The sequence below is a fragment of the Arachis hypogaea genome, chromosome 14 (genome assembly GCF_003086295.3).
Source record: "Arachis hypogaea cultivar Tifrunner chromosome 14, arahy.Tifrunner.gnm2.J5K5, whole genome shotgun sequence".
NCBI classification, from domain to species: Eukaryota; Viridiplantae; Streptophyta; class Magnoliopsida; order Fabales; family Fabaceae; genus Arachis; species Arachis hypogaea.
Genome location: NC_092049.1, coordinates 28719138 through 28734878, shown reverse-complemented (window position 1 = coordinate 28734878; position 15741 = coordinate 28719138). Strand labels below are relative to the sequence as shown.

Here is a 15741-nt window from a genome sequence, read left to right as displayed (position 1 = left end):
TTTATAAAATAAATAATAAAAAATTATATTTTATTTTTTAAAATAAAATTTAAAATTTAGAAGATCCAAATTTAATATTGATGCCGCAGTTGTTGATAAAAAGATCATTCTTTAAAGAACCAAATAATTAGTTTAGGGATTAGTAATAGCGTATACCTACCAAATTCTCATTCTCATTCCCATGTCCTTTTAAAGAGAGTGAGAAAGATTTTGGTTTCGGTCTCTTGTGATATTTGTGAGAGATTATTGCATTGAAGGAAAGCTTATTCTTCGTTTGGCTTGAATTTCTTCTCTTCCCTTCGCTATTGGTATTATTGCCATTTCACTTCTCTTCCCCTCAACCTGTTAATTTATTATCATTTATTTTAACGGAAAAATTATGTTAATTATTTTATTTTAATTTTTAGAAATTTTCGGGTGAGTTTGTTTAGTAAATACTAAAAACAAAAGTTAGAATATGCCTTTTGTTTCTGATATTTATAACTTTTTTAAATATTTCTGATATTTATTTTTATTTTTAATTTTTTAATCTGTGTCAAAATTATTTTTGAACACTACAAAATTAAAAACATTCAAAAATAATTTTTGACGCAAATTAAAAACGTTAATGACAAAATTAAATAAAATTAAACATTAAAGATATTTAAAAAAATTTGTAAATATTAAAAAATAAAAAATATACTTTGACAAAAAAAATTAGCCGCTAAATTATACATATTTTCAGTAGAATAAATAGCTATCAGAATAATTAAATACTTTACAGTAAAATAATGAAATATGTTATGTCGGAATAATTTAACATATTTGTGTTTGAGGCAGGTGGATATAAATAAGACCAATAATGTTGAAGAGAAACAATGGAAGTGAAATGGGTTACATGCAAATGTTGACAACAAGGTCACGCCACCGTTCTCCAATGAAGAAGCCAACAACAATGATTTTACTTCTTTGCATTTTTCTATCATGTGCTTATTATTATTTCATTCATCAGTTAATAATAAAAGGAACTTTGGTTTGCTACTTCCCTTTTTCTTCATGTGGAAAGTGTGAGAAGTATCCTGATAATTGTGATTATCTTCCACCGCCTGCTATTGAAAGGAAATATTCAAATGATGAGATTGCATCACATGTTGTTATTAGGGATATTTTGAATGCACCTTGTCTTTCAAAAAATCCCAAAATTGCCTTCATGTTCTTGACCCCTGGTTCCTTGCCATTTGAGAGATTGTGGGATCAGTTTTTCCAGGTAAGATTTTTTTTTTTTGAACTACGTATTTTATTTTGTCATTATATATATGATATATTTAATTTAATGTATGTTCCATTTTCTTAGCTGTTTAAAAAAAAACGTTTACAATGGAATGTATAACGAGGAATAGGAAAAAGTTTGGTAACCAAACTTAGAAACCAAAATCAACCAAAACTTTTTACTTTTAACTTTATTTTATTAGATGAACAAAATTTAATTATTATTCTTTCACGCGCTTACTATTTTTATTGCAATATTTATTGTATATAAAAACATGCATTAATTGTATATCTTAAATAGTATATTATAAATACATATTTTATCAATTTACATTTACATTCTTATTAAATGAATATACATAATTTATATTTATGGTTTTTAATTTATATTATAATAACAAAAGCACATTTTTTATTTATTATGTAACAACTATATATTTATACACATAATTTTTATAATTAATATATTTTTACAATTAATATTATGTAATTCTAAACTATATTTTATTATATATTTTAAATTATTTCATATATGTACTAATAAATTATGATTCAAGATATTTTAATTTTTTTTGAAGATATTATACATTTAAATTAACGTATAATTTTTTAAATCATTGATAATTTAAAACTTTGTTTCATATTTTTCAAAGTGAAATGATTTATTTTGATTTACATATATTTTTAAATTTTACTATAATCAAATTTGAAAAAAGAATATCAAATACTTAAATTAATTTATTCAATTAGCAAACTCATAACATCCATAAGTTTATACACATAACATTTATAGTTAGGTAAAATACACATAACATCTATAATTTCATATTAATAACATCCAAAATTTCATATTAATAATATTCATAATTTCATACATATAATATCCATAATTAATAAATTTTTATAATTAATATTACTAAATTTTAAACTATATATCTTGTTATATATTTCAAATTATCTTATATGTACACCAAAGAGTCATAATTTTAATATTTTTTATTTACTATTTATACGTATTTTTATTTATTGATTTTAATTAATATGACGAGATAATAATTATTTTTAAAATTTTATTTCTTAATTTTTGTTTATATTTTATTTTTTATTTTATAATAGTCTATATATAAAATATGAGTTTTATAACAGAAGTTATTAAATTCTCTAATTTAATATCCATATTTTTATACGTATAATATTTATATTTTATATAAATGATATCTATAATCAATAAATTGGTGCTAATTTATTATTATTTATTATTTTATTTTGTAGGTCATAAACTAACAATTTTGGATCTTTATAATTTTCAATAAATAGAAACAATCAAATTTTAGATGTTTTTATTTTTTTTTAATATTTTGAGGTGATTTGAGATTTTTTAAAAATTAAAAATATAAGAATTTGAGATTTTTATTTAAAAGAAAAAAATTATAAAATTATAAATGCATATAGTAATAATGAGAGAAAAATTTTTAGAATTTAATTCACATTAAATTTAGAAGTAATTTTTAGTATAATTAAATAAAAAAATAATTAATTATAAAAAAAATTAATTATATCAATTAAATTAAAAAAATAATTTACACTCTCTTATAAATATAAATATTATTAATCATATATTTTTATTTATTATTTATAATATTTTGGTCACGTAACATTACTCCCAAGTAATATAATGTTTTACTCATGACTTAAATTTCCTGAAGTAATGTGTTGTGTATTTTGGAAGGGACATGAAGGGAAGTTCTCTGTTTATGTTCATTCATCCAAGACTAAACCTCTTCGTAGGAGCCGCTATTTTATTAATCAGGAAATACCCAGTGATGAGGTGCATCCAATGTAACCTATAATTAATATTTTTATAAAGATAAGCTTCTGATAATTGAAATTTAATTGCCTTACTTGTTGCAGGTGCATTGGGGCAATATTTCTATGTTTGATGCAGAGAGGAGACTGCTTGCAAATGCTTTACAAGATCCACATAACCAACACTTTGTTTTACTTTCTGACAGGTCAAATATAGCTTATCACACTTTCAATTCTCTTTCTCAAACGCAAAATACAAATATTATTTACGTATGAAAATACTATTGAAAAATTATCAAGTATTACAGAAATATTGTTATTCTAGTAATTTTAATTATATATATTATAATAAAATTAAGAACAAAGTATATTTTTTATTTTTAAAATTTATTAAAAGTTTTAAAAGTAATTTTAAGTTTTATTTTGTTTCAGTTTTATCTTAAAAGTTTTTTATTTGTATCAAATATATTTCAACAGCTAAGTTTTTCGAAAATTTTAAAACTAATCCAGTAATAATACATGATAATTATGTCTGGTTTATTTGTGTTGAATATTGTTCTTATGAAATTGTTGTTAAGTTAGTCTTTAATTTTTTAAAAAAATTAGTTATCAAAAATATATTTTATACAATAAAAAATTGAGATAAAATTAAAATAAATAAAAGTTAGAGATATTATGTAAACTTTTAATAAATTTTAAAGACGAATAAATATATATTATGCTAAAAATTAATGACTAAAATTATTATTAGAATATCTAACAACCTTCCAATAAGTAGATACACAATATTATACTTTTTAAATGGGAATAGAAATCTTTTACTTCTATCTCCACATGTTTATATTTTTACTTTGAGTTTAAGATTTAAAATTTAGTCAAAATCTGATTCTTATTTCTTGAGGGCTCTGATACTTTTAACATGGGTATTGCAGCTGTATACCACTGCACAGTTTTGGCTATATTTATGACTACTTGATCAATACAAATGTCAGCTTTGTAGAGTGGTATGTATTCCTTTTTCATTCTTCGGGTTCAAATATATTTGCGCTCCTTCCTCTTAATTTGTTATTAATAATTTGGTTCCTTTCATACATTTTCGTCATTAGCTTTGAGGACATTGGTCCTCAAGGCAATGGTAGGTATTCACGACACATGCTACCTGAAATTCAGATGAAGGACTTTAGAAAGGGTGGACAGGTATATATAAATTTTTAACTGCGTCATATATACTAAAAATTAATTATTAAATTATTTTTTTATAAAATATATTAAAATATAAAATATAAAATATATATTAAAAATAGATAAAATAATATATATTTATACATAACTATATTATGTCACCAAAAAAAAAAATACATAACTATATTATAAGTAATTTTTAATAGTACGTATATGATATGATTGGTATATTTTTTGTGTTAAAAAATATAGAGTAAAACATATTTTTTCTTTCTCATATATATATATATATATATATTTTTTTTTAAAATACTCTTAATGTTTAATTTTATTTAGTTGTCTAATTTAATATTTAAAATTATTTCTAAATGTTAACTTCATCTAAAAATAATATTATAGACAAAATAAAAAATATTTAAAATAGTTTTGATACAAATTAAATAAAAAATATTAAAAATAAAATAAAAAAAATTTATAAATATTAAGAATAAAATTAAAAAAAATTAAGAATAAAATATATACTTTATTCAAAAATATAGTGTTGTAGCTACTTAATTACTTGCTTGAAATATTCAATATTTGATAGAAAGCTGTGTATTGATGTGGCTGGTTATGCGTGCAGTGGTTTACTTTGAAGCGGCAACATGCTCTTGTAGTTATCGCTGACAACCTCTATTACTCAAAGTTTCGAGCTTACTGTAAGGTGTAGTTTCTGAATTCAACATTCTTCTTGTCATAAAACAGTATTAATCAAGATGAAAACTTAACTTACATGCATTTATTTGTAATTTACGTAAAGTTAATATTCAGATTAGTTAGATAATAAATTAGTTAAATCTGTTGAATTATCTGATAATTCTTAAGTAAAAACTTCATATGAATTTTTATCATTAATCAGTTTTCTTAAGTGTTGTTGCATTTAAACATCTTAAGTTGTCTTATATTTGATCTTCTCTCTGTAATGGTGTAGTTTTGTTTTCCTACAGATCAGAGATAGAGATTTCTTTGATTCATTGGAAAAAATTTGTAGTTTCAACTCTTATTAAAAATAGGATAAAAATATTTATTATGTTGAAAAGCCTAATTTAACATTGACTTCTATTTTAACAAGTTGTCTAAGTAATTTATATATATAATGTGAATATTCTTGAAAATGCAGCTTGGGTTTGAAGGGAAATATTGCATAGTAGATGAGCACTACTTACCTACCTTATTCAATGTAAGATTTTTTTTTTCTTTTTTTTTTTAAGAATTTAATGTAAGTATTTTAAAAGTAGTACTATTTATTTTTAACAGTTTTCTGTGAGCTGATTGGCTTAAATCTTTATAGATTGTTGATCCTGGTGGAATTGCAAATTGGTCAGTAACACATGTTGATTGGTCCAAAAGAGGCTGGCATCCAAAGACATATGGGGTTCAGGATGTTACATACCACCTCTTGAACAATATTTCGGTTCGTCCTAAGTGAAAATGTCATCTTATTTTTTATACACCAAAAAAATCTATTTTTTGAATAGAAAATACTATTAATTATAAAGAAACGGATTGAAAATGATGTAATGCCCAATTTAGTTTCTAAAATTTTTTACGCTTATTAAAATAGTCCTTCACTTTTAAAAATGGTCAAATTTGTCTTTAAATTTATAAACTGCGAGTCTTTGTTGTCAATAATTCAATTGTCCATAACACAGTGTTAATATAAAGTGTTATAGTGCCAGCATGACATGGCATCCCCAATATGATACTATAACACTTTATGTTAGTATCTGTTGCATCAATTAAATTAGAGACAACAAAAATTTACAATTTGTAAATTTAGAGATCAATTTGATTATTTTTAAAAGTCAAAAACTATTTTGATGAGCGCTGTAATAAATTTCAGTTAAACTTAATATTATCTCGATTAAAATACATTAATTAAAAAGAAACAGCATAATTTTACTTAATTTATTATAAATGTTTATGCAAGCTTTTTGAGAAAATAGCAACTCTTTGAATCTATTACCACTCTTTCTATTTGCACAATAATGCAGTCCGTTGATGTCAGCATGCACGTTACCAGCAACATGAAGGTATATATATACGTACTCTTCTGATCTCTATTCATTTAATAAAATGCATTCATTATTCATTATATTATTGATGAAATTAACAAATTGTGATCTCATTCTCATATATGTTTTACTTTGTTGTTACTACAGAAAGAAATTAAAAGACAGCCTTGCTTATGGAATGGAATTGAGAGGCCATGTTACTTGTTTGCTAGGAAATTCACTCCTCAAACAATAGACAAGCTGTTGCACATCTTCTCCAATCATTCAATCAACTGAAACACCATCATCATCTCATTTCGTCAGCAATACTTCGTCAATAATACCAAATAATTACCTTACCTTCTTTAATTTATATATGAGTGATTTCGTATCTAATTCTAAGGCCGAATTTGGGCCTCCGTCTTGATCTATCATATGACATCCAAGTTGTGTTAATTCAAATATTTAAAATACTTACAGCCATCAAATCGGTTAGTATGTATTATTACGTATTAAATCAGCTGAAGTTTAATATAAACTTAACATAATTCTTGAAACTTGAAACATTATGTTAGACTCTATTATACTAACCAAGTCTATAGATATATTAAGAGAGGTAAATATTAGAAGACTGATATTGTCACTGATGAATTCGATAAAGATTTTTTTTTATGTGATTTGTCGAAATTATCTTCTATTTTCATTATTTATTTTATTTTACATTTTGATTATGGAAAAAGACTTTTAAAAGGTTGAAAATAATTTAGACAATACAATACATTACAGAAGTGATATTATCAATTAAATAATAATAATAATAATAATAATAATAATTCACCGTCATTGGAAAAATAAAGCCTAGTAGTGCCATAGATATGAAATTGAGAAAAATGTTATTTGTACACTAAAACCAGTCACTAATATATTTGTGTATAAATATATGTGTGATTTAATTTATTTTTAATATGTTATTGGTGACTGATTTTAGTGACTGATTTTGGTGTAAATATAACATAATCGAAATTGAGAGACTAGTAAAATCTTTCTTCTCAAGTCAATAGCAAAGTATGAGTATATGCTATGAGTTCTGCTAGGTAAATAATGAGGAGGGTGCGAATAACGTAAATAATGGACTGCATTCTAGGTCCACTAAAATAAAAAAACATTCTATCCCATTTATCCACCATAATTCTAATCTCTCACCTTGCACTTTTCTCTCTTTTTACCGCAGTCGCTTCACTCCTCTTTCTTGTCGCGCCGTTACCAACATACCTCACCGCCGATGCCACCGTCTGAAGAAGCAACGTGCCGCACCTTCTTCTACCACTGGTGGAGTAAGTAAGCATCAACTTTAGAATGAAAAGAATCATCCGCATACATAGTAAAATGAACAGTCGACTTAGTTGAAAAGAAACAAGTAACAAGAAAGCAGTTGCGGGGGCACCAGGGTGGCAGTGGCATAAGATTGCAAGAGAGTGGTTGCGACAAAAATAAAAAAGGATTTAAAATTATGATTAAACCTAATTAACTCAAAATTTGATTTTATTTTAAAATTAAAATTAACTTTTTTTTTAATTTATTATTTACGTTGTTTAAAAAAGCGCTGTTATCCTATACTTTCTTATATACTATATACTAATATAGTGTGGTAAAAAGCCTCTAAAACAAACTTAGTTTGATAAAATATTTTGAAAAAGTACTTGTAAGTTCCTAATTTTTCGTTAGAAAATATAAAAGAGAATGGGTTTATAATTATAACTTTTAAAAATAAAAATACTTTTTTTTTTTAATTTTAAAAGAATCTAAAGTAAAATTTTTTAAAAATGGCCGGTGCTTATCAAAAACTTTTTTTTAACCAAGGTAGAATTTGCATTCATTAATAAAAATAAGTACAAAAAGTCCATTAAGAACACACACCCGAGTTTAGAAATGGGGCAACCCAATACCAAGACATAAAACAAACATATTAAATAAAGAAAAGAAAAGGAAAAAAAAATCATAGCATGCATGTCTTGAGAAGGAACTACTCTTCATTTAATTCAACTGCTTCTCTCCATACAGATTCAGGAGTAGCTTCCGTTTTCTAAAAAATTCATTTGTTCCTTGCAGTCCAAATTTGCAAAACAAGAAATGCAATTAAACTTCATCGATTTCGATTCTGAGTCCGTCCATTTATCCTTACTTACCTCCAACCACCAGACTCTAAAAGCCTCATCTTCTTCTTCTCCAGATCTGGTTTGAACTCCTGCTAATTGCCAGATTTGCTTTGAGTGTGAGCAAGCTACAAAGCAGTGTATGATGGATTCTTGATTTCCATTGCAGCGCGGACATGTATTAAAAATTGCTGCAATTCTTCTATTTAATTTCTGCCAAACTGGGAGACCACCGTGAATAGCTTTTCATAGAAGCCCTTCAATTTCAATGGAGTTTCGAGGTCCCAAATGGAGTCTCATAGTCCTTTGTTCTTGAACCGGTCATCTAGCAACTCAACCGAAGGATGAAACATCTGGAAGACGATTCTATATCCCGAGCTAACGATTAAATCCCCTTCTTTTCCTTGCTCCAGATCAGTTTGTCACCTTCATGAATTTGAATTTTGCGAATGACTTGTGAAATCTCTGTTGGAAAACTGTTGCTAATTATTTTTGCGTTCCATTCTCCAATTTATATCATAAGTTACGAAACCCATATTAGATTTGGTTGAAATTGGACGTTTTCTCTAGCTAACATTAGTCCTTGTTTATCCACCCAATTTTCCTCCCAGATATTAACAGCCAGTAAACTCTTTTTTCAAGAATTTTTTTTCCTTCAAGCAGGCTCCACCAGGCCCATGATGGACTACTCCCTACCTCTGTCTTCAAGAAATTTGTATGTGTAAAATATCTCCTTTTGAAAACTTTAGTGATTAAAGCATTAGGTTTAGTGATGAATCTCCATCCTTGCTTGCCCAGCATTGCAAGATTAAAAAACTCTTTGAGATCTTTAAAGCCCATACCTCCCTGATTTTTGGTTTGCATAAGGTGTTTCAACTGATCTATTGCATTCTATTTTATTTTGTTTTTGTTCCCACCAGAATTACATTAGCTTTTCAGGTAGTTTGAAACAGAGCCCAAGGTGTAGATAGGGATAGCTTCTCCAACCGCCTTAATAAGAATTTCTCGTCCACTCACCGACAATAATAACCTCTTCTACTACTGTAATTTCTTTGTGATTTTCTCTTTGACATAAGTAAAAGTTAATGTTTTGGATCTCTACACTGTTGTAGGAAAGCCCAAGTACTTATCCTGTGCTCCAATATTTGGCACTTGGAGTAAATCTGCTAGACGGTTCCTCTCTTGTTGTGGAGTAATGCGACTAAAGAAGACAGTCGACTTCCTCAAAGTTAATCTCCTGGCCATTTAGTCCTCCATATTTCTGTAGAATACTCAAAACATTTTGACATGTGGTAGGATTTGATTTTGTAAAGATAATAGAGTCATCAACGAAAAATAAATGATTAGCAGAAGTGCAACCCCTATTAAGTCTCAAACCAACCAGCCCATTATTCTATTCTCTTCTGTAGACCAAATGGCTAAGACCATCTGTACAAAAAATGAATAAGTAGGGAGAAAGAAGATCAACATGGTAGAGACATCTTGTAGGTTTAAATAAATTCTTTGGTTGTCCATCCACAATAACAGAATAGGAAACATTAGTTACACACTCTTTAAGTCAATTAATCCACCGATTACAAAAACTCAATTGTTCCATCACCTTCCACAAAAAATTTCATTCCACCCTATCATACGCCTTGCTCATGTCCAATTTATATCCCATATCCCAATCCCCATTTTTTTTTATTCTTTAGATAGTGCATGTAATCATGAGCAATTAATACTTTATCACTAATGAGTCTACCCTTAATGAAAGCGCTTTGATTATCACTAATCACTTTATTCATAATAAACTATATATAATGCACCAATATCTTCGAAATAATCTTGTAAAAATCGAGCTAAGACTTATTGATTGTACCTAGGCCATAGTCGGAGCATTAGGAATTTTTAGAATCAAACAAATATGAGAATGGTTGAATGATTTGAGCATTTTGCCACTTGAGAAAAAACTCATCACTGCCTTTATTGTATCTTCTTTGATAGTATTTCAGAAAAATTAAAAAAATTTCGTTGTAAAACCATCATCTCCCAGAGCTGAAAATAGATTCATTGAAAAAACAATTTTTTTCACTTTGGCCTCAGTTACTGGCCTAGTAAGCATCTAGTTATTTTGTCCTGTTATTTTCTTTCTCATAGTAGATATAACATCTGTAGTGTCCTCCATGACACCTGAATGAAAAATAGATTCAAAATACCTCTGGGCAACATTACGAATTCCTTCCAAATCTAAATGCAAAACTCCATATTCATCTTCTAGGTTCTAAATAATGGAAAAAATATTGTATTTTGATCACCATAGTTGAGTCATTGAACTCTTGCTTTTTCGTACCAGAACCATTCTTCTTTTAAGTATCCTCCTGCCAATTCCTCCTCCAGCACCATGATCTGACTTTTGTCCGCTTGAGCACCCTTATTTTTTTTCTTCTTCAAGGGGCAGTTTGGTATGATTGATTTTTGTCAAAGAGTTACTGCTTTTATGTTTTGCTATTCCACCAATCGGTGTCTGCATCTTTTCAATTTTGAGAATAATTGGAACATTGGAGACCCCTACACACCTTCTTTCCACCCATTGACGTGGCGGAAACTGGCGAGTTAAGAAATTGTTATGAGAGATACGTTGCAAGTACAGTTCTTAACCAACCAAAAATCTGCTTATCAATTTAGAAGGGGTTGTCACAAAATTAAAATTAAAATACTGGGAGTATGAATCCCAGGTCGTCTTGCAACGAGTTGCAGAAAGATGTACTATTTTATTAATCAGATATTTTCTAAAAATGGTTTGAGTTGATAAATAGGAAATTAAATCTGAGAAGTTATGTAATTTAAATAAAAACCTTGACCGGGAGTAGATTAGTTGGAAGCCCTATCCTTGATGGAGTTCTCTCAAGATAAAAGTGATAATTAAAGGTTGCTGGCTCAGTTATCTTTTACCAGGTAAAGGAAAGTTAAGCAAGTTGGAAGTCAATTTCTATTCACAAGTTCTAATCCTCTCCCTTGGGAAGGACTAGTGTCAGTGATTAGAGGGCGACCCAACGCGAAACCCAACTATAATTTTACTCTTGAGCATCCAACTCAAGGTCCTCCTGTCAATCAACTCCCAATCAAGTTAAAGAACTACTTGCTCATTATGATTGTAAAATCCACGAAATAAGAAAGGGAAATATTGAAAGACATGATAAATAATAATCAAAAGGATCAATTAAAATAGAAATAGTTCTTGTATTAATAAATTCTAAAAATAATCCAATAATAATTCTGAGTAAATGAAGGATATAGAAGAGTAAGTAACAAGTAAGGAAACAAACTAGAATGACGAAGTCTTGACGGAAGTAATAACTCTTCTCAATATCCCAGTCCAAAAAGCAATAAAATTAAAATCCTAAGAACTATGAATGTGTAGAGAGAAAACCTAGAAGAGGAGTAAAATTAGATCTAAAACTAAAATTATGCCGAATGAATGTTGTCTTCTGTCTCTACATGTTCCCTGGATCTAATCTGCTTTTTTGGGCAAAAAACTGGGTCAAAACAGGGCCCAAAATTGCCCCCGGCGAATTCTGCAGATTCTGCAGATCGCGCATGTCACACGATCGCGTCATTCATGCGGTTGCGTCATCCAGCATTTTGCCTTGCCACGCGTGTGCGTCGTCCACGCATTTGCGTCACGTGTGCAGTTTTTAATCCGCGCGGTTGCGTGAGCCATGCGTCCGCGTCACTTCTCGCTAGTCATCTCCTCAATTTCTTGTGTTCCTTCCATTTTTTGCAAGCTTCCTTTCCAATCTCCAAGTCATTCATGCCCTATAAAACCTGAAACACTTGACACACAGATCACAGCATCGAATGGAATAAAGGAGAATTAAAATACAAAATTAAAAGTCTCTAGGAAGCAAGTTTTCAACCATGAAGTAATTTCGGGAAGGAATTATAAATGCACGCTAATCATATGAATAAGTGGGTAAGAATTTGATAAAACCACACAATTAAACACAATATAAACCATAAAATAGTGGTTTATCAACCTCCCCACACTTAGACATTAGCATGTCCTCATGCTTAGTTGAAGGAGATAAAATAAATGAGTAGGAACATGTAAAACTCATGCAATGTAATGCAACATATATATGTGAATGCAACTATATGATTCTTGTCCACTTGGTCAAAAGTAAATAAGCTCTTCAAGACAATTACAGATCAGATTCCACTAATTCAATTCTTATACAGTAAGAACAGATAAAAATGCAAGAAGGTAGCTCATGAAAACAGGGAACATAGAGTTTAAGCATTGAACCCTCACTGATGATGTATGTACACTCTAATCTCTCTAGTGTATAGGACAATCACTCTATCCTTCTCTAATCATGTTTTCTAATTTTTGTTCTTCTCCTAACCAATCAACAACATTTAATATACCAATGCAAACATCATGAGGTCTTTTCAAGGTTGTAATGGGGCCACGATAAGGGTAATGGTACATAAATGGCTAAGTAAGCTTATAAATTGAATCTTTAATTAACCCAAGCTTTCACCTAACACACACACATATATATATATATATATATATATATATATATATATATATATATATATAACTTATATTTCACACCTAGCTACCCAAAATTCCCTTTTCACATTCCATACTCATGCATCAACTTTATTTTAGATTTTATCATATATGCATTGATCTTTGAAATTTAACTTAGCATTGGGGTACTTTTGTCCCTTATTTAATTATTGAATATTTTTGGATTTTATTTTATTTTATTATTTTTTTAAATAAAAGTAAACATAGTTTATCAATGCACATAGATTTTTAATTTTCTATAGTTTCACATGAGTAGGCACCCAAATTCCCATTATGTTATCATGACACATTCCCTTATTATCTTTTGTTCCCACAATTTTTCCATACTTAATTAACACACAATTCTACCTCAAGCTAACCAAAGATTCAATTGGGATGTATAATTGTTTTTCCGCTTAAGGCTAGTAATGTGGTAAAATAAAGAACAAATGGGATTTAAAAGCTCAAAGTGGCTAACAAAGATAACTTAAGGGGTAGGCTTAATTTGGATAAGTGAGCTAAACAAATAATGGCCTCAATCATATGCAAGCATATAAATATATTAAACATTGGACATATAGGATGAAACAAAATATAAATTACAATCATAGAGAAGTAAACACACAAGAATAAAATAATTATGGTTAAATAATGTAACCATGTATTTAAGCTCAAAGTCTCACAGGTTGTGTGTTCTTTAGCTCAAAAACCATGTTCCAAATATAACTTCAAGCAAATTTAACATAAAAGTTTAGATTAAAATTAGTGAAATTTTATTCTAAAAATAGGGTCTTAGAAGAAACTTATTGTCTTTTCAATCAAGTAGAACATGCATGCAACTAATCTATTACTATGCAATCTATCCTATTCTACAAAAGAAAAACTAACTAAATATCCTATTTTATTGGTGTTAGGGAAGAGAAATTACCTCTGGAAATCAGGTACTCACCGACCTCCCCACACTTAAGGCTTTGCACCGTCCTTGGTGCCATCTGTCAGGAACAAAGGTGGGCTGGTAGTAATATCTCCACAGTCGGGACCGTCATGGCTCCCTGTGCTGGTAAAGGAAGTGGAGTCTGGGGTGTCTGAGTCTCTGTATTTTCCTTTAAGTAGCTCCTTGAGGTATGTGAATCGGCGCTTGTTACGATGCTCTCTGAGCTTTGCTTTGTGTTTCTGCCGATCCAACCTGTCAAGTATCTGATGGAGCAGTTGGTTTGTTGTAGGTGCTTGTGGTGTTGAGGGAGGAATGTCTTCAGCTGGTTCAGTAGGCTGGCTTGTAGTGGCTGCTGGAGGTCTGATATATTTCCCGTTAGGGACATACTGATCATCCCGGGGGAGCATGGCTTTGGTGTCCCCAGCTCTGTAGGAGACTCCGGCTGCTGAGACAAGATCTAAGACCAGGGCGGAAAAAGGTAAGTTGCCCGCAATTTGTACGTGTCCCATGGCATTCCAGATGTGTCTTGGTAGGTTCAAAGGCTGGTCTGTAAGGATGCACCATAGTAGAACGGCCATGTCTGCAGTGAAGGAGGACTCGTGAGTGCTCGGAAAGACGTAATGGGACATAATCTGTGCCCATACGCGAGCCTCCAAGGTAAGTGCGGACCGATATTCCCTTAGGGCGGGAACGATGGTATCCATAAATCCATCTGCTGCCAGGTAGTGCGATAACTCTGAGAACAACGTCCCAGTCAAATTGGTACATCTGGCGCTTGAGTGCGGCTTCTTGAAATGCGTCCAGTCCTTCTGGAGTAGGGGGAAGATCTAAAGCTCGTTGAATGGCCTCTTCTGTAATGGGGACTTGCTTCTGTCCGACATAGACAGACTGCAGGGTTGGCAGGTGAAAATTGGAGTAGAACTCGACTACCCAAGAAAGATTAACCTGCCGTGATTGTCTCTGTAGGAAACCCCATTGTCTTCGTGCAATTTGCGGCTCAACAAATTCAGCAATACAGGTCGGGAGGATAAGGAGGTATTCGTTGTTGTAACTCCTTTCTGCCAGGATGGGAAACATTTGCTCACAGAAGCGATTAGGAAATCGCGCAGTGTCCTTTGCTGGGAAGGCTTTCTCCTTTTCATCAACCTTTATAATCCTCTTAAATCTTTTTTTTAGGGCTTAACTGCAGTCGAAGATGGCTCTACCACTAATGCTCTCTTTGTTCCTCTTCTTGCTGGTGGTTTGGGAGTAGCTTTCTCCTTGCCTTTCTTGGTGGCCATCCTAAAAGAAAGAAAAGGGAAAGTATGTTAAAATGTCAAGGGTTAGAGCAAGGAAGAGAACGGGAAAGGTGGTAATTAATGCACATTAAAAGATAAATGATGTTAACACATGGTCATGACTACATGTGAAAAATCATAAATGGAAATATAGAAAGTTCATATGATGACAATTAAATGCATGGTGTTGATTAGCATGCAGGCAAAGGCATGAGTAGCATAGATCAAGCATTCAATGTCCATGTTGGATTACCAAGCCTTTCAAACTAATAATGTGTTTGTAATAACAATTATAATAAAGTAATAAGAAATAAAAAGGGTTTTGTGAAAAACAGGCATTTAGAGTAGTAGAATAAAAGAAATCTAGAAATAGTGCATAATGCCATACGGGCATTTTCACAAACACATAGCATGTATGGTGAATAAGCTAATGAAAATAATAAATTGAACATGCAAGCAACCCTTTAAAAAGTAATATATAATTGTCAAACAAATCCTGAATAATCCACAAGCAAATCATAGGAAAGAATAGGGACTCAAATAAATT

General features: G+C 29.9%; 1 protein-coding gene across 1 annotated transcript; it reads left to right on the top strand.

Annotated features, from left to right (window-relative positions):
- The first annotated feature begins 231 nt into the window (after window positions 1-231).
- On the top strand, window positions 232-6740 carry LOC112740355 (glycosyltransferase BC10). The gene is made up of 11 exons (XM_025789105.3): window positions 232-308; window positions 820-1246; window positions 2978-3076; window positions 3160-3260; window positions 3987-4058; window positions 4161-4251; window positions 4859-4939; window positions 5396-5455; window positions 5567-5689; window positions 6270-6308; window positions 6438-6740. Exons 2-11 carry the CDS (start codon window positions 842-844, stop codon window positions 6564-6566), a joined length of 1200 nt encoding a protein of 399 aa, XP_025644890.1. The 5' UTR covers window positions 232-308; window positions 820-841; the 3' UTR covers window positions 6567-6740.
- Window positions 6741-15741: the final 9001 nt, after the last annotated feature.